Below are 18,067 nucleotides of genomic sequence, written 5' to 3' on the forward strand. Positions count from 1 at the left end.
CCCCATTCTCCTTTCTCCCATTAGAATAAAACATCTCCTTTTGAGATATTTTTTCTTGAAATATTAGATCATTTTTTAAAAGGAGAGATATTTTATTTTTTCTCCATTCTTCAACTTTTTCTCCTTTCTCCTACCCCCTTTCTCCTTTCTCCCTGTCTCCCTTACCCCTGTCCTCCCCCTCTGAGTAGTCCTAATAAGAAAACATTTCAGTTAGAAACATAAAACAATGTAAAAGAGAATAAGCAAAATAAGAAACTTAGCACCTGATGAAATCATATATAAATTGTTGACTGCATTCTTGGGTAATATTTTATGATACACATGATGAAGCAAGCCAGAGATACTTTGAAATGATTGCGGAGGTAAATGTACAAAGCTTTGGAAAACAATATGTCTCTGTATATATTATGGGAGGTCAATAGGTCACACATATTATACAACATTTGGAATGCTAACAAATTCATGTTAAAAAACGGAACAATAATAAATATCTCCAACAAATAATATTTACATTTAACAATAATACATATAAAAAATATTTCTTTTTAACATCACTTTAAAGCATCAACCTTAACATGCAGTGAGTGGTCTGAAGTATTTAAGATTGACATTCTTTTACCAAATAAAACACTTACCAGTAATCATAATTAAAAAAAAATCAGTTTCAATCTTTTCACCTATAAATCATAAATAAATTGAGATCATACCGGTGCACATCATGAAAATTAGTTACAAAATTAAAGAATTGTGCATAGTTTATTCAATCAGGGTTCTATTTCCATTGTAAAATAGATTCTAATAAGATAAATTGGAAATTTTATTTTCCTTGGAAAATTCACTTTGTAAATCAATCCAATTAAAATCATAAATAAAACCATCATTACTGCAGAAATAACCATAAAAAGGAGCATATAAACTACATACAACTGATTTTGTTTACTTGACAAGTTAATCCTTAGTCTTTAACTGCTTCATAGAATGGCCGTCACCCTTCTCATTTGAGATGCTTGGCTGATGATACAGCATGTGAAATATAGAGTAAAATAGGACAAACCATACACACTTAATGACCACTGTGTTTATTTTCTGAGGGCTATTCCAGAGAAACAGATAGAGAAAAGAAAGAGAGTATTTAGAAATATTACTTCATATGCAAAATTCAAATAAATGTCCACTTACATACATATATTTCTGGTATAGCTCTGATACAGAACATTCATTCAATACAGATATTTATCAATATATCACTAACTTGAATAAAAATTAAAAATTGTCAACAGGTTATGTGCTATCTGACAAATATTTATTTTTGTGACAAAAACCCAGCCACTCACACTTTGTGAAAAGAGGTGCCACCGTGCTGTGATTTTGGTCGTTCAGTGACCAATGATATGTGCTGTAGTACAAAAGTATGTAATTCAGTATAACATGGAAACAAGAGGCTGTCACAACGACAGCAAACCGGATTTATTAATATTTATTTGTGTCCTGGCAATATCACAAGAACCATTACTGATGAATGGTGAAAGTGAAAAACATCAATATCAAATTTGACCTCCATTTTGTCATCAGTATCAACATATTAAAATTTGAAAAGCTTAGATTGAATGGTTCATGAGTAAATGCAACAACGTGAATGGAAACGCCATTTTACAATCTTTCAAGAACCATAATGCCTGAACGGTAAAAGTCAAAATCGTCATTATTGAACTTGACCTCTATTTTGTCATCAGTAACAACATATAAAAATTTCAAAAGCTTTGGTTGAATGGTTCATGAGAAAAAGCACGGACACGACTGGAAACACCATTTTTCAATCTTTCAAGAACCATAACTCCTGAACGGTAAAAGTCAAAATCGTCATTATTAAACTTGACCTCTATTTTGTCATCAGTTACAACATATTAAAATTTGGGAAGCTTTGGTAGAACAGTTCATGCCTAAATGCACAGACACAACTGGAAACTCCATTTTTCAATCTTTCAAGAACCATAACTCCTGAACGGTAGAAGTCAAAATCGTCATTATTGAACTTGACCTCCATTTTGTCATCAGTAACAACATATTAAAATTTGGAAAGCTTTGGTAGAACAGTTCATGCGTAAATGCACGGACACGACTGAAAACTCCATTTTTCAATCTTTCAAGAACCATAACTCCTGAACGGTAAAAGTCAAAATCGCCATTATTGAACTTGACCTTCATTTAGTTGTCAGTAACAACATATTAAAATTTTGAAAGCTTTGGCTGAATGGTTTATGAGTTAATGCACGGACAACATTTGATTGCCGCCCGCCCGACCGCCCAACTGCCCGACTGCCCGGCCGCCCGCCGTACATCTCCAAATCAATAACCGTCATATTTGTCACAAAAATCCGGTTAAAAATTGTAGATTGAACATTATTCATTCTATCTTGTACAGACGTTTGTTATGGTTATGTGAAAACATATCACACAGTAAAGCATGTATACATGACGCTTATTTTCAATATTCTGGAAACTCGTAGTTCCTGGGAAAAAAGCGACACATTTTTCATTGAACAGAATGATAGACGAAAAACAGTTCTCCCCTCCTGGGGAAGCAATGGTATCAAAAATTTCCTCATAAAAAAAACCAAATTATCCAATATTAAAACCTTGACATATAAAAATCACTTTCTAACACAGTATTTGGCAAGATATGCTTATAATCGTTAAATGTTCAATAAAAACTGATTTCGATCAATGATACCATTTAACTGATATAAAAAAAATGTGAAATAATAATTTAAAAAAAAACCAAAACCAACACCAAAAATAAATTTTGGCATGTTCATTCAAAGCATGAATTGTGATATATTGTATTCAACCAAAGCAATGGTCCCATCTTTATTTCTATAATGAATAAAACTTATCACAAATACATTATCTAAATAAGTTCAGTTGTTTGTTGCACAGCAAAAATAATTAAGATATTTAAATTGGAGATAAAAAAGGCAGATGATTTCAATGTTTATCTATAAATAGAAATGGCTTCCACTAGATAAAGACATTTTAAACCCATAATATAGAGTTGAACATGATAGGCAAACAATTACAGAAATTATTTCAATATATCTTTCTATTGGGGAGTACTTAATAATAGAATATTGATAACGTATTCAAGGAAGAATAACTCTGTTACATGTATAAAAATATGTCAAGATCTTAACAAAAATATGAAATTAAAATCTAAAAATTCTAAATATGAATTAAAATGCACATCATTTGCATCTCATTAGTGTTCATTTAATGAACTACTGAACTTCAAACTCCCCCCTTTTAACCTAAATTAAAATTTCTTGTACTTGAGCAAACTTAAATGCTATAATTGATTGTCTAGATTTACAAATCAAGAAAACAATACTATCACTTAATATTTATCTTCATTACTGCCTTGTTCAGAATTACTGGTGATGACAAAATAAAAAATAAAATATGAGAAAAACTTTATAAAAATCTTTGTGAATGTTAGAACTTATGAAGTAATATTTGAAACAAAATAAAAATTGGAATCAAAGAACAAGACATAAAATGGAATACAGTTTTCATAAAAATAAAATTACAACCAAAAAATCTAAACTATTTGTAAAATAATTTGATACATATGATAAAACTAAATACAAAATAAAACATAAAGCACAACCTAACAATATCTAGATCATCACAGTGTAGTCAACACATGTTACAATGTACAATGATAAAAATAAGTTCATTAGAGAACTCTCATATAACACATTTGACTTCACAATAATAGTTGAAACATTTTTGCAGTATTTTTCTACATCCTTAGCAAAAGTGTGTTGATAAAATCCCTAATTATACTACAATCTACCATTAAAAAATTCCAAAGACAGAGGCATTTCAAATGAATTCATACAACCTGAAATAATATGGAAATATGTGATGAAATTTGCTTGTTTTTAAAAGCTTGAAACCAACAATTTTAACCTAGCATTAAATGCTACTCAACAGATAAACTGTTATCACAGAGATATGTCTCACTTTTTTGTTATTTCGATAATGCGAATGTTGAAATAAAAATAGCAACACTTTAACATGTAAGTTTTGCAAATATTCAAAGTCAATGAACCATGACTGAAGGTACATGGCTAAACAATCTCCATGGAAATGAGATGTGCCAATGGTAATACAACTGCATACCAAATACCATTGACTTATCATAAGTAGTTCCCTTTAAACAAACCTAAACACAAACTAATACATGTACATGTAAACTAAGCAAAATTTCAAAGTCAATAAACCATAACTGAGGAGGGGGGTAAAAAAATCTGCAATGAGATGTGCCAATGCTAATACAACTGCATACCAAGTATCATTGACCTAGCTACCACTACTGGTTCCCCATAAACCGACCTAATCACAAACTAATACATGAAAACTAACCAAAAGTTAGTCAATAGACCATGACTGAGGGGGCAGGGCCAAATAGTCTCCATGGAAATGAGGTATGCCAATGCTTATACAACTGCATACCAATTATCATTAACCTACCACTAGTGGTTCCCCATAAACTGACCTAATCACAAACTAATACATTAAAACTAAGCAAATATTTCAAAGTCATTAGACATGGTTGGCAAAAACCCGGGTTATATGAGTATTGCCCAGCCCAGTGGGAAATACTGGGAAAACCCGGGTTTTACTGGGTTTTAGTGGGTAATACTGGACAATACTGGGTAATATAAAATATGTGTCTGAATTTTAAAGAGGATTCAGTGATAAACACAAATGCAATACATTTAATAAGATATTTATACCCTATTTTGTTTGTTTAGCATTTGTCTAGGCAAACTGTAAATAGAAAGCAAATAAATCATTTTTTTTCAAATGAATATAGCTCCTATTAAAAATTAACAATTACATGTATTAAAGAAACATCACATTTAAATAATGTATATGTACTGTCACTAATTAATAATTATTCAGATAACACACAGATTTGTTTATGTAACAATAATCAGTCCTTTCAATTTTATAAGTGTTAATGGCATGACCCTATAGGGTGTTTATTTAGCAATATGAATGTATGACAATTAAAATTAACAATTCACTTAAACACTGCAATAAAATTCATTTTTCAAAGTATGGATTATTGAAACAATACTTGGTAATTAAAAGGTATCTTTAAACATGTTAAATGCGCAAATCTTCTGTCTACATATAAAATTAATAGAGAAGAGAATGAAATTGAATTTTTCTAGAAATGACTTTCAATGGTTATCTGTATAAAAAGTATATATTTAGCTGTTATACTATGAAACTATAACAAGTCTTTACTATTTTGTGTTAAAATAAGCTTAAAAAATCATATTGCCCAGTAATGCCCACTATACCCATTTCTGGGAGTATTGCCCAGCCCGGGAAAACCCGGGTTTTCCCGCCCGGGAATTCCCAGGTGGGTAATACTTTGCCAACCCTGTCATTAGACCATGAATGAGGGGGCAGGGCCAAATAATCTCCATGGAAATGAGATATGCCGATGCTTATACAACTGCATACCAATATCATTAACTTACCACTAGTGGCTCCCCATAAACTGACCTAATCACAAACTAATACATGAAAACTAAGCAAAAGTTTCAAAGTCAATAGACCATAACTGAGGGGGAGGGGTCAAATAATCTCCATGGTAATGAGATGTGCCAACACTTATACAACTGCATACCAAATATCTTTGACTTACCACTAGTGGTTCACCATAAACTAGACCTAATCACAAACTAATACATTGTTGACGCTGCCGTCGCCGCGGGAAACAGCATAACTATGTGTCGCTTTTTGACTCTGTCAAGCGAGACAAAAATAAAAATAACCAATGTAAATACTTAAGCACCTTCACTGTTATTGATTCAAACTGAAAAATTTCTCTTGTACCACATGAATAAAATGTTCCCGTAATTTTGATTTGAAATTTTCATACCATAGCATGAGTTCCTTTCTCCTTTTTATTTTTCCTTCAATACTGAGCTTTAATTCATTTGATAAAACAGATCTCAACTCCTTCCAGTCTTTTATATATTTTATTGGAGCTTTATACTCCTTTAATATCCTAAGGGGCACATTATCAGACACTGAAGATTTCCCACAATTCCCTGGTGTCATTACATCCTCTACAACAGGAAGTGAGCCCATTGCTAAAGCTTCATATATTCTGTAGCATTCTGTGTTTTGACCAACCGGGTTTAGTGTTATATCACTGTCTTCTAAGGCATCTATATAATCTTCTCGACTTTTGTCTGTTTCCTGTGGCAACCATCTATAATGAAAATAATACTTTTATCAGGTCACGGAAATAATAAAATAGGTTGATATAACATGTTTCATCTTACTATCAAATTAAAACCCTACATAATGTTAAAGTTGTTTGGTCATTTTTAAAACATGACAACTTCTACTCAGAATTGTAATATTGCATGAAGTCTGACAAAAATTGACTCTTCGGGTGAACACAAAAACCTGGCACAAAGTTCTAAAATGCACTTATTAAATCAGCAGTTTCAAATAGATTCATTTTACAGTTGATGATAGACTGCTTTTTGGTGTTCAATTTGGCTTCAAAGTGGAGATCCAGTTTCATTTGGTGTAAGAAGCTAGAGTACCCAGAGAGAACCACAGACCTTTCTAACTAGTCACAATTACATTTCCTTAGGTCACCCAGAGAGAACCACAGACATTTCTAACTAGTCATAATTACATTTCCTTAGGTCACCCAGAGAGAACCACAGACCTTTCTAACTAGTCAAAATATCATTTCCTTAGGTACCCAGAGAGAACCACAGACCTTTCTAACTAGTCATAATTAGAAGATAGAGTACCCAGAGAGAACCACAGACCTTTCTAACTAGTCATAATTAGAAGATAGAGTACCCAGAGAGAACCACAGACCTTTCTAACTAGTCATAATTACATTTCCTTAGGTCACCCAGAGAGAACCCCAGACCTTTCTAACTAGTCATAATTACATTTCCTTAGGTCACCCAGAGAGAACCACAGACCTTTCTAACTAGTCAAAATATCATTTCCTTAGGTACCCAGAGAGACCACAGACCTTTCTAACTAGTCATAATTAGAAGATAGAGTACCCAGAGAGAACCACAGACCTTTCTAACTAGTCATAATTACATTTCCTTAGGTTACTTAAGTAATATCTCTCATTAAAGCACAATGTTTGTTGAAATGTACATAGGATAACATCATGCAGTTAATTCTATTCCTTCGTTTAAGATATTCCTACTATTCCATGGACTATAAGGGTATGAAACAGCTCAAAGTTCAGATCAGCTTAAGCTGCAATTTTCACTGCATCATTTCAGTGTGAACATTATTCTCCTGTAAAACTTCCCTTATGCATCTCATAGATCTTTTTTTGGAATGCACAATTATTGAAATATTTGTTCAGATACACATTGCAAACAGCTTTTAATGTGGGATTGCATATAAACCTAGTTTGCATACAACATTTCCCATAGACCTATACACCACTTCATGATTTTAATCCCACAGTGGTTCTCGTGGATTGCTTTTTATTTTCAGAAAGTTTTTTAGGTCATGGTGTAAAAATTGTCATTTTAAAAATTTGCAAATGTATTTGAAGTATTTGTATTTTTATTGTGTAAATTTAGATGTGGATGTCATTGATTAGCTATCGAGATGGGAAGGTGGAATAACATATCCAGAAATGAAAGCTTGTGCCATCTTTGTGAATCAAGAGACGTAGGTGATGAATATCATTATGTTATGTCATGTAATGCTCTAAATCAAGAAAGAAAGAGGTTGTAACCATACTATTGTACTATCCGTCCAAATATTTATAAATATCAACAATCGATGAACTCTAATAATTATATTGTTCTTAAAAAACTATGTAGATTTATAAAAAATATAAATGTGAGGGTCACTCCTCCTGGTTAGTTTGTAATTTAATGTTTATGTTTGTATTGTTCACATGTGCTTTAATATTTAATGTAATTGTTTATACATATATATTCTCTGTAACTATGTAATTTGTAGTTTATGAGAAATAAAATTCATTCATTCATTCAAGTTATAGCCTCTGTCACCCCATGCCTCTAGTATATAAAGAATGAAACTTTTCACATATAGCTTATAGGATAACTTCTTCAAACCTTTTTACCAGTTAGTCATAGTGGTCATGAGGGACATTTAACTAATCTTGTTCTTTATAAATAATTTGTTTTTAAAACATTTGCAGTTATTTCGTAGACATTATACACAGCAGTTACAAAAGTTCATCCTAATCTGTTTAAATAAAACACCTACGTTTGTCTAGCTTTTACTGAACATATACTTCTTAATGGTTCAGTACGTAGAACATCTATAAGTACTTCTCTTGATGAATTCTTGTATATCGTTCCCATAAAATTACATACAAATTTTCTTTTGTTGTAAATTGGAACTTCAGACCTCTCAATGTTTGGAAAATCTCTATACCTGTAGAACAAAGAACACATGTTACACTTTAAAACTTCAAAACCTTTAGTGAAAAATTAAATGAAATTACACATGATTTTCTGTATTAAGTAGCTACAGTACTTCTATGTTAGAATTAATTAGACAAATAGATTTATCTGACTAAGTTCAGAAAGCGTCCCAATTCTTGCCAAAAGTTATGCTATAAAACATAAAACATGTAATAATCAAAGAGCTGAAAGCTCTGAGGAAAAATGACGCCACTGTCTCTAATATTGGGATAGTTTTTATGCAAGTCTTGATTTTCACATACCGTAATTAGTTTAACAATGCAACATGTATCGTGAGCATATAATTGATATTCGTATATGTGTGTGTGTGTGAAGTGAAGGTGACAACTGGCTGGTTTTTTAAGACAAATGAATAGGTCAAGACTAGCTGAATTGTACAAATAAATACCGTAGAAAGGCTTGTATATTTCTCACTGGTACATAGTCTGAATCTGGGTCCGTTCGCTTCCATTCACGTTTGCGCCCACTCATTTTCACCCCTTTCACTTTCACACCCTACATGTTCGCACCCAATCTTAATTGGTTTTGTGTTTAATAACTCTGTAAGCAAGTGTTTTCTTATAAGTATAATTGTTGTCATTGTCTCAAAATAAAGTGAGACAGCAATTTTTTTTTTGTGTTGAATAAATCTTAATCATGTTTTGGATAAGGTATTGCTAAAAATAATAATAATCCTTTCTAAATAAAGTGGTATTTTGTCAACGTTTTATTTTGTGTTGAATAACTCTTAATCATGTTTTGGTTAGTGTATTGCTATAACTTGTTTCATTGACTTGTTTCAAAATGAAGTGAGATTCTGACTATGTTTGTTTCTGCGTGTTGAATAAATTTTATCATGTTTTGGTTATATTAGTGGATTGCTATATTTTGGTTTCTATGTTTTATTGTTTCGTTGTTTCAGATCAATGGGACCAAGCTGTTAAAAACAATTATCTTTTGTGTTTTTTCCTTTAAAATCTTCAATGTTTTACTCATACCAAGCTATAAATACATTCAGTATTTACACCAAAGCAATTTAAAACAACAACCATGATTTTCCAATTATTCAACTTGAATTTGAATTAAAATTGGGCGCGAATGAGTGGAGTGTGAATGTGTGAACGTGTAGGGTGCGAAAATGTATTGGGCACAAACAGACCTGATACCACACAGTCTGAACCCCCTTCTCCCACAAAATATTAAGTAAATAATCTTTTTGTTACTGCTATCAAAGGTCTAATGAAACTCAGATAGTTTCAAACATTTGTCAAAGAATTCTAGTCAAACTGGCACCTAGTTAAATTGGCACCTGGACAAATCAGCACCTGGTTAAAATCGACACCTGATATAGTCAATTCGTCACCCATGTTAAATATATATTTTTAACAGTATTTTAAGCAATAGGGTAAAAATAAGAAAGGGGTTGCCAGAATTTTTTTCAGTATTTAAGCAAAAAGAGTTAAATACTAACTTTCACATTTTTGGGTGTTCATGTACATTTTGTATATATATTTATTTTTCTCAACTAATGACTTTTTTGGTGTATTTTTAATGATATATATATATATGAGTAGTCCAAATAATTATTACGTCTGGCAAGGCTTTTTTAATTTTATTCTGGAACACCTTCCTATGACCGCAAGGCTATGTTAATTTCCAATAATAAAATAGCCTTGCCAGACGTCATAATTATTTGGACTAATACATGAGATATTGTGTATTTTTCTGCATTATTTTAACCAGTTGAGCATTTTACAGGATTGTTGGTTTAATGCTGTTTAAACTTTACTGAAAAACGAACACCTTAAATTTGCTAATTATTTGGCATGAAAGTTTGATTTATTGAAAGGGACTCATAGTTTTCCAATTTATTTTAATAGTTGACTTGTTTTTACAATTACACAAATTGTCTAATTGTTAAAACAACAGCTTTGGTAAGGGCTTCGTTGTTTACCTTTATACACTACATATTCACTTTCGTTTCGTGGTTTACCAAAATACACAACAACATATTCACTATGTGCTTGGTAACAGTAATTAATTAATTGAATAGAAAATATTATAACAAATATTATTGGATGCCGAATTGACGTCGAAAAGGTGCCGATTTGACTAGATGCCAATTTAACCAGGTGCCGACTTGACTTGTACGTTTCAATTCCTCTGCGATCGTTTGCGGTATTTTCTTGAGAAAACCTATTTTCCATCATCAAAGAGAAGAAGAAACTGCTTTAAAATGATTCTGGAACGCTTCATGATTGTTAAAATAAGTTTAATTCACTCAAAAACAATTTTATAACTTGCGATTAAACAGGAAGTTTCCAAAGCACGTGTAAAAGAAGAAATTAACCGGTGAGAGTGGAAATCCGTATATGACAGATATCCCTATAGTACGACTTTGAAAGTAAAACAGTTCAATCCTTTTGTAAAACAGAAAGTAAAACAGTTCAATCCTTTTGTAAAACAATCTTTAATATACCTATCACATTAATGTTTGAAGGGTCTTAAGCTTATTCAAACCATATAAGTCGGTATGAAACAGCAAAACGGAATGAACAATAATCGATTACGTTTTGTAGTTTACAAATTCTAAAACTGGTTCCCGTCAAACTACAACACTTTGTTCGAGTGTAGTGGAATACAAGCAAAAACCAGTGTAAACTGGGTCCTGGCTGATTTAATACTACACAATGATGCATAATGATAACACAAGCAGATTCCAGTTTGTATGGAAAATAGGAAATACGAAACCAAGCGCGGTAGGCAGAGAAATGTAATGAAGTTCAGGTCGGCAGTTATGGAACAATGACTGCGTCATTTTCCAAAAATTCATTAATAATGATTCACCATTCTGTTATATTTTTCATTATGAGAGTTATGTTTGTTGAGAGGTCAAGTGTTAAAATGTATTGCAATTGTATTTATTTGTAATTGACCAATTGGTTTAAAAGAGTAAAGGTTGATGACTTGTTTATTTGTTATGTATTTCAATTTATGTAACATGATGACAAATTTCACATATAAAAATTATGATATTGAAACACTTAAGCTTTTGTTATTTTAAAAATGTTCTTTTCATGGAAATTTTAACTTAAGAATAGCATAAATTGCACTTTAAGAAAAAGGCAAATTTTTATTTACAATATTATTTGTAGCAAACTAACCAAGAAATTTAATGAAAACTTAACTTGTACATAAATTAAGCCGTTAGTTTTCTCATTTGAATTGCTTTACATTTGTCATTTCAGGGCCTTTTATACATGTACCTGACTTTACAGTATGGGCTTCGCTTATTCATATTGTGAACTATAGTTGTTAATTTCTGTGTTATTTGGTTTCTTGTGAAGAGTTGTCTCATTGGCAATCATACCACATCTTCTTTTTTATACTAAATATTTGATATATAACTTACGTTGCCACACCTAATGGCCACTGATAGAAATTTCTATTATCAATATCAGGACTATCATAAACCAGAAAGACAAAATCTATTCGTCCTCCATTGACCTTCATATAATGCTTTATCCAGTCATTATTGCACTGCTCATTGCCTAGCAACACAACAGCTACATGCTGAAGATCTTTTAACAAAGGGAGATAATTCAACCATTCTCTGGCAGCTTTGATTTTGGAGACTTCTCTTCCATTTAATACTAGCACCAAGTTTTTAACATCTTGAGGTACTTCATGTAATGTGACTGCAGGCCCAACTTTATATCTGTAAGAAAGAACAAATTGAAATATATAAATTAACTGCTCAAGATATCTTAAATCATCATTAGTTCAATTCTCCAGACAAATATTGTAAAAAAAAAAAAAAAGTGGCTTATCAACTATTTTATAAGATGATCTTCACTTGAAGTTCAGAATGGCCATTTAGTTTAAGTGTGTTTTACTGTTTTGACATTATACAAAATTTATTCTCAAACCTGCTTAAATGTTTTTCCCCCATTTTTTTCTCTTCCCCCCTCCCCTTTATACACTTTTGTTCATTCTTATTGTCTGACTCATTACTTAACTCTAACTGAATGGAATTTGAAATAAGTATTGTCATTTAAACAATATAGGAAAAAACAATTGCAATGCTCAATGCTTTGAAAAATTGTTAACATTTCATATGTTAGATTGATAACTGCATAGTTGTTATAACATATGTCCTGGCCTGTTTTCAGAGTATAGTCTATAGATGAGGATTTAAGATTTCTGATAATGTCAATGTTTTCCGTTTGATAGTTTTAAGAATTCTATTTGAATACTTGATGTCAGTATCATTAATTTACTATCACAAAATGACTTATCAGAACTGGACATCATATTTCAGCAACATTAGCAAGAAAATTAAAATACAGTATAATTCTAATGCAAATTATGTCTTTGAAAAATATGCTATCTCATTATTGTTTTGAAGACAATTTTCTGTCATTGCACAGCTTGAGACAGAAAAACAACAATGTAAAAAGTCATTATTTGTAATGAAATTCAGTTTTTGACAACCCAATTCAAATAATTATACCAATTGTTCTAGAAAGCATAGTAATTGTTTCTAATTAAACGATAAAGTTTCACCTCAATGAAAATAGATGATGCTTTTCCTTAAATACTGTCATGACTTTTAATGAAGAAAAACAATATAGAATTTCAAACCAATTATTTCTTCATTAACGTGTTAAATTGCCACAAACTTCATTAAGCCCTTCAATTTTTCATTCCAAAAGAAGAGCAAAATAATTACTACAGAAAACATTCTTCTTTTTTTTCCTTTCTCGTTGGTATTAAATTAACCGATCTTTTGACCAAATTGATTTAAACCTGACAGATTGGCATAACATTCTCCTTTATCAAGTTTGTTCTTTGGTTTTGCCTGTTTTAAATTACTTTAAAAATGATGAAATGATTGGTGCCACCAGAGAAATACACGAAGCTAATTTGAAAGTTTCTCCATTATAATTTAATTTTATTGCTAGACACCTACAAAATATTGTCAATTTCCTATCCAGCTGTAACTTTTTCTATTCCAAATTCTATATAAAGACATGCTGCAATTTTTCAATTATATTGAATATTGTATATAGGGTTATTTCAAAAATCTAATTACCATGAAATGAGAAATAATTGCTCGAGATATTACTTATCTGTAACAATTTCAATGCCTTACAGTTAAAGACAAACAAGATGTTATGATCCCCAGTGAAAAGTGCAGGGGTTGGATTTATATAGTAATGATTCTGATCTCCTGTATTTTTACAACTCTTCAACAAACTGTGTTTACTTAACTTTCAGAAAGTCTTTTGTACCTTATGATTGAATTCCTACTATTTTACTTCATTTTCATATAAGACAGTATTTTGATGAAATTTCTGTTATCTCTTTTCATGTACATAGAAATTTCAAACACAATAATATTTTAGGCATCAGCAATGGTTTTTTTTAACACCAAATGAATTAGAGTATAGAATGTTGTTGGTTTTATTTATTTTTTATCTAATAGTTACAATAATTGTTATGAATATTTTCTTAAAGAATGATTGAAATATTACTTCTTATTCATATTTCGCCTTCGGTCTCAAGTAATGAATTAGCTTTACTTCTCTATGAGGGGTGAAGCTTACATATAATATCTCTGTTTAAAGAAACAAACTATATAACCACCTATAGCTGGCCAGTGACCTTGACCCTAGTATATAAGCACCTGTTCCATAATAACTTGTCATTATTTTTCTAGAGGGTTGAAGTGAACACTTCACATAAGTTCTTTTTAGTTATTTTATTTTCATCTTAAATTTGGCAGAAAGTTATTAAAGTTACATTAACTTGTCTACGATGTACGACAAGTTCTAATGTTATTTTGTTATTTACAAATAATAATTCCTCAATTGTCTACGATGTATGACAATTGTTGATGGAAATGAATTTAAAAATTTCTTGTCTACGATGTATGACAAGTGTTCATGGAAATTAATTAAATATTTTATTGTCTACGATGTATGACAATTTTATATATTCATTAAGTTTTTGCCTAATAGCACATTTGTTACTTAATTCATACTCCTGTTTGTTAAACAGGTAGATATTTAAAAGTATTTCTATTCATCTGAAGGTCGTGAGTACTTTTCACAATTTACACGTGTTTTACCTGCACAGGTACACATTTTTGTATTACAATGGCTGAATTTGTTTATGCAAATGTATTGTTTTTGCAAGATGTTTAGAATGATGTTTACACTTACAAGGGTGATGGTTATGATTTTCATCACCTCTGGAATGTTTTAGAAATTAAAGATGATAAATTTAATAGGAATACAAGAGGTATTTTGAATATATCCTCTTCTTAAACAGTTATAAAACCTAGTAGTTTTATAATAGATCATAATGGCATGGCAATTGGAAATAATTGACAAAGCAACAGAACCTGTAAAAAGTAAGTTTTAAAATCTAGTGTTACTTGTATAACTTCAAAATCTACTTGATTTGTGATTGTTTCTAACGAAAGTGCTGTTGAGATTTAGATAGGCATGTATATTGATACATTTACTATTTATTATTAATGTATTAAAGAACCTGTATGAATCATGAGGTTTGAGACAGTTTCACTGCCTTCAACTCTAGCAGAGTTTGTAGAGAAACCTGCTGCTATATTTGAATTTTTGCCATTAGAGGCTTACTTTAATGAAGATTTAGTTCTAAATTTTGATCTTATCTACTGAATTGATACGGTGTATGTACCTCCTTTTGGAGTATGTGCCATGGCTGATGATAGTCCAGCCGGAGTTGAATTTGATACGTCTTTTGATCCTGCATTAAGGTTTTCAGAAGCCTTTAAGGCTTCTTTTAGTGAGATTAATGGTCCATTATCTCATCCTGTTTGTTGAACAGTTTAATCATGATTTTGATAAAATCAGGAATATATAAGGTTCTTAGAGGAAATACTATCACACTGAGAACTGTGACAATCCTAGTGTGTCTAGGATAATTAAAAAATCGAAATGGCAATGCCTAGACAGGCCCACTCTGTGGTTTCAAAGATGCAGGAAACCCAGAGATACTTTATTAAGGGGTTGATCATCACCCCTATTGTTGAGTTTGCTATTTCTTGTTGTAGGAATGAGCCATTGGATCTTGATAATACAAGGATTTTATTGTAAAATTATATTTGTTTGTTTTACCATGGTTTTCTGGTTAAACCCATAGGAGATGCTCAGAAATATTTAGATGATAAAACTTATTTGTAATTCTGTTGTGATAGTTGCTTTATCACTTTTCTAGTTATGATTGCAAAAAGCAAACTTAGTGTTTATACAAAGATTCTTAGCAAATTATAGATTCCTTGGAAGAGGTTCCAGATCTAGCAATTAATTTACTCATAGCTGTTATGGGAAAGGCAATATCAGTTTTTTAACTGCAGAGGCTCTGTTGGTCAACAGGGCGATTATACTACATGTAGTAGGCAATTCCCTTCATTGAGAGGGAGACGTTTCCAAAAAGGGAACAGAGAATCTCAAAGAGGTCACATTTCTCAACCAGTTGCTATATATACAGTAGATAACTTAAATATTATGATTTGGAAAATGTTACTAATGATCTATTGATATTAGATTTATTAAGAAATGGTTATAAAATTATTTTTAATGATGTACCACAAGGTTTATCCTTTTTGAATTAAATACATTTCACCTTTCATAAGGATGAATTAATTTCAGAAGTCCAAAAATTGATAGCTAAGAGAGCTATTTAAAAGGTTGATCGATCAATGGAAAATCAGTTTATTTCCTATATTTTCTTGGTTCCTAAGAAAGATTGGTCTTCAAGGCCTGTATCTATTTGAAAAATTAAAACAAACTAAGTTTGTGGCTTATCAGCATTTGGAGCAGGACCATTTATCTTTTGTTTAGATGTAATTCTTTAGAATAATTATCTCTATATATATATATATATAGATAGATAGAGCTAACATCTATAGATCTCACAGATGCATATTTAAGTATCATTTATGTTTATATCACAATTTCCTGATTTATGTGGAAAAGACATTGATATGATATTTATGTTTTTTTTTTTTTTTTTTTTTTTTTTTTGGATTGGCTTCTGCATCAAGAGTTTTTACTAAGGTTTTAAAACCTGTCTATGTATTTATGAAATAATGTCACTTGAAGTATATACATGCTATAGTTTATACATTGATGATTATTTTATTATGGATCAGAGTTTAGATGATTGTATTGTGATAACAGAAGAAGTGGTGCAAATGCTTGATAAGCTGTGCTTCAGAAAAATTTTGAGAAGTTGGTACTCATTCCTTGGAAGCACATTGTTTTCCTTTGTCTCATTATTGATACTGAGCTATTTAAGTTTTTTCTGACAGATGAGAAATGGTAAAATTATCTCCCTTGGGAAATTCTTTTTAAATAGAATTGTGTAACGGTATTATAGATGTTTTACATCATTTATTGGTCTTGTGATGAATGCTTTTAATGCAGTATCTGTGGCATGCATGGGAATGTTACATTGCAGAAACATGGCGAGAAATAATGTTGAAACACTGTATAGTTGTTACAGTGTTTATTATCATCAATAGGTGAAATTTTTTAACAATTTAAAATCAGAAATTAAAAATTTGATTTATAGACCCATCCAAATAAGTTTTTGGGTTGTACCAGATTCCTCTGACATAAGGATTTGGGATCCAAATTTGAAGAAAATGTTTCTGTTGGTAGACGGAGCTTCTTTAAGAGTATGCACTCATTTCATATAGATTTCATAGTATTGTTGGCTATAATATTCTTCTGGAGAAAAAGTTTCAGTCACAGAGAGTTATACAATCAGAAGATACAATTTCAGTAGCTTTTATTATGCAATAGGAGGTGTAACCTCTTTGTCACTTAACATGCTTACTACAAATATTTCATTATTTGGGCTTGGTGTTCAAGAAAGAACATTTTTATCACAGCTCTTTATATTCCTGGTAAGAACATTTTTGATGCTTATCATATGTCTAAAAAATTTACAGATTCAAAAGGATGTCAATTGAAAGAAGATATATTTGTTTTGTTGTTATTACGTTTTCATTTTCAATCTGTAGATAATTACTTCGTTGTCTTTTGACCAACAAGCTCCTTTCAGAGATGTTTTTATTTTCATGATCAGAATTATGACCTTATATTTTCCCATCTTTTTCATTGTTGGGGATATTTATAAAGAAAATTATTAGTGATAAAGTTCAGAAGGCTCTTTTGATTATCCTTTTTGGCTTGCTCAGAGTTGGTTTTCTTTGCTAAGACCAATTTTAATTTATTTGCCAGTTAAACTGTTAAGCATAAAAATTAGTAACAATGTTACATACTGAAGATAATGTCTTTCCGTCAGGAAGAGACTTAATTTAACTGTATATTGTAAAAAATTAAAGTGAACCAACACCTGAAGGGTTGATTGTGCAGTAGGGTAAAAACGTGTGTATTATACTCAGAAATCACTTTAATATAAACAGGAGATTTCAGAATCATTTGTAAAATATATTTACACTTCATCTTGGAGACCATGCATCTATAATC

At 31.0% G+C, this 18,067-nt stretch overlaps 1 protein-coding gene across 1 annotated transcript in view; it reads right to left on the bottom strand.

Annotated features, from left to right (window-relative positions):
• Window positions 1-5,583: 5,583 nt before the first annotated feature.
• LOC139491082 (ribitol-5-phosphate xylosyltransferase 1-like) overlaps window positions 5,584-18,067 on the bottom strand; it is a 56,779-nt gene continuing 44,295 nt past the window's right edge. Inside the window, exons 4-6 of the mRNA XM_071278395.1 lie at window positions 11,935-12,240; window positions 8,323-8,493; window positions 5,584-6,298 (exon numbers count right to left, since the gene is read on the bottom strand). Of these exons, the coding sequence (XP_071134496.1) occupies window positions 5,884-6,298; window positions 8,323-8,493; window positions 11,935-12,240 (892 nt within the window). The 3' untranslated portion in view covers window positions 5,584-5,883. The remainder of the gene's footprint in view (window positions 6,299-8,322; window positions 8,494-11,934; window positions 12,241-18,067) is intronic.

This window comes from Mytilus edulis, chromosome 1 (genome assembly GCF_963676685.1).
Source record: "Mytilus edulis chromosome 1, xbMytEdul2.2, whole genome shotgun sequence".
In the NCBI taxonomy this organism is placed as follows: Eukaryota; Metazoa; Mollusca; class Bivalvia; order Mytilida; family Mytilidae; genus Mytilus; species Mytilus edulis.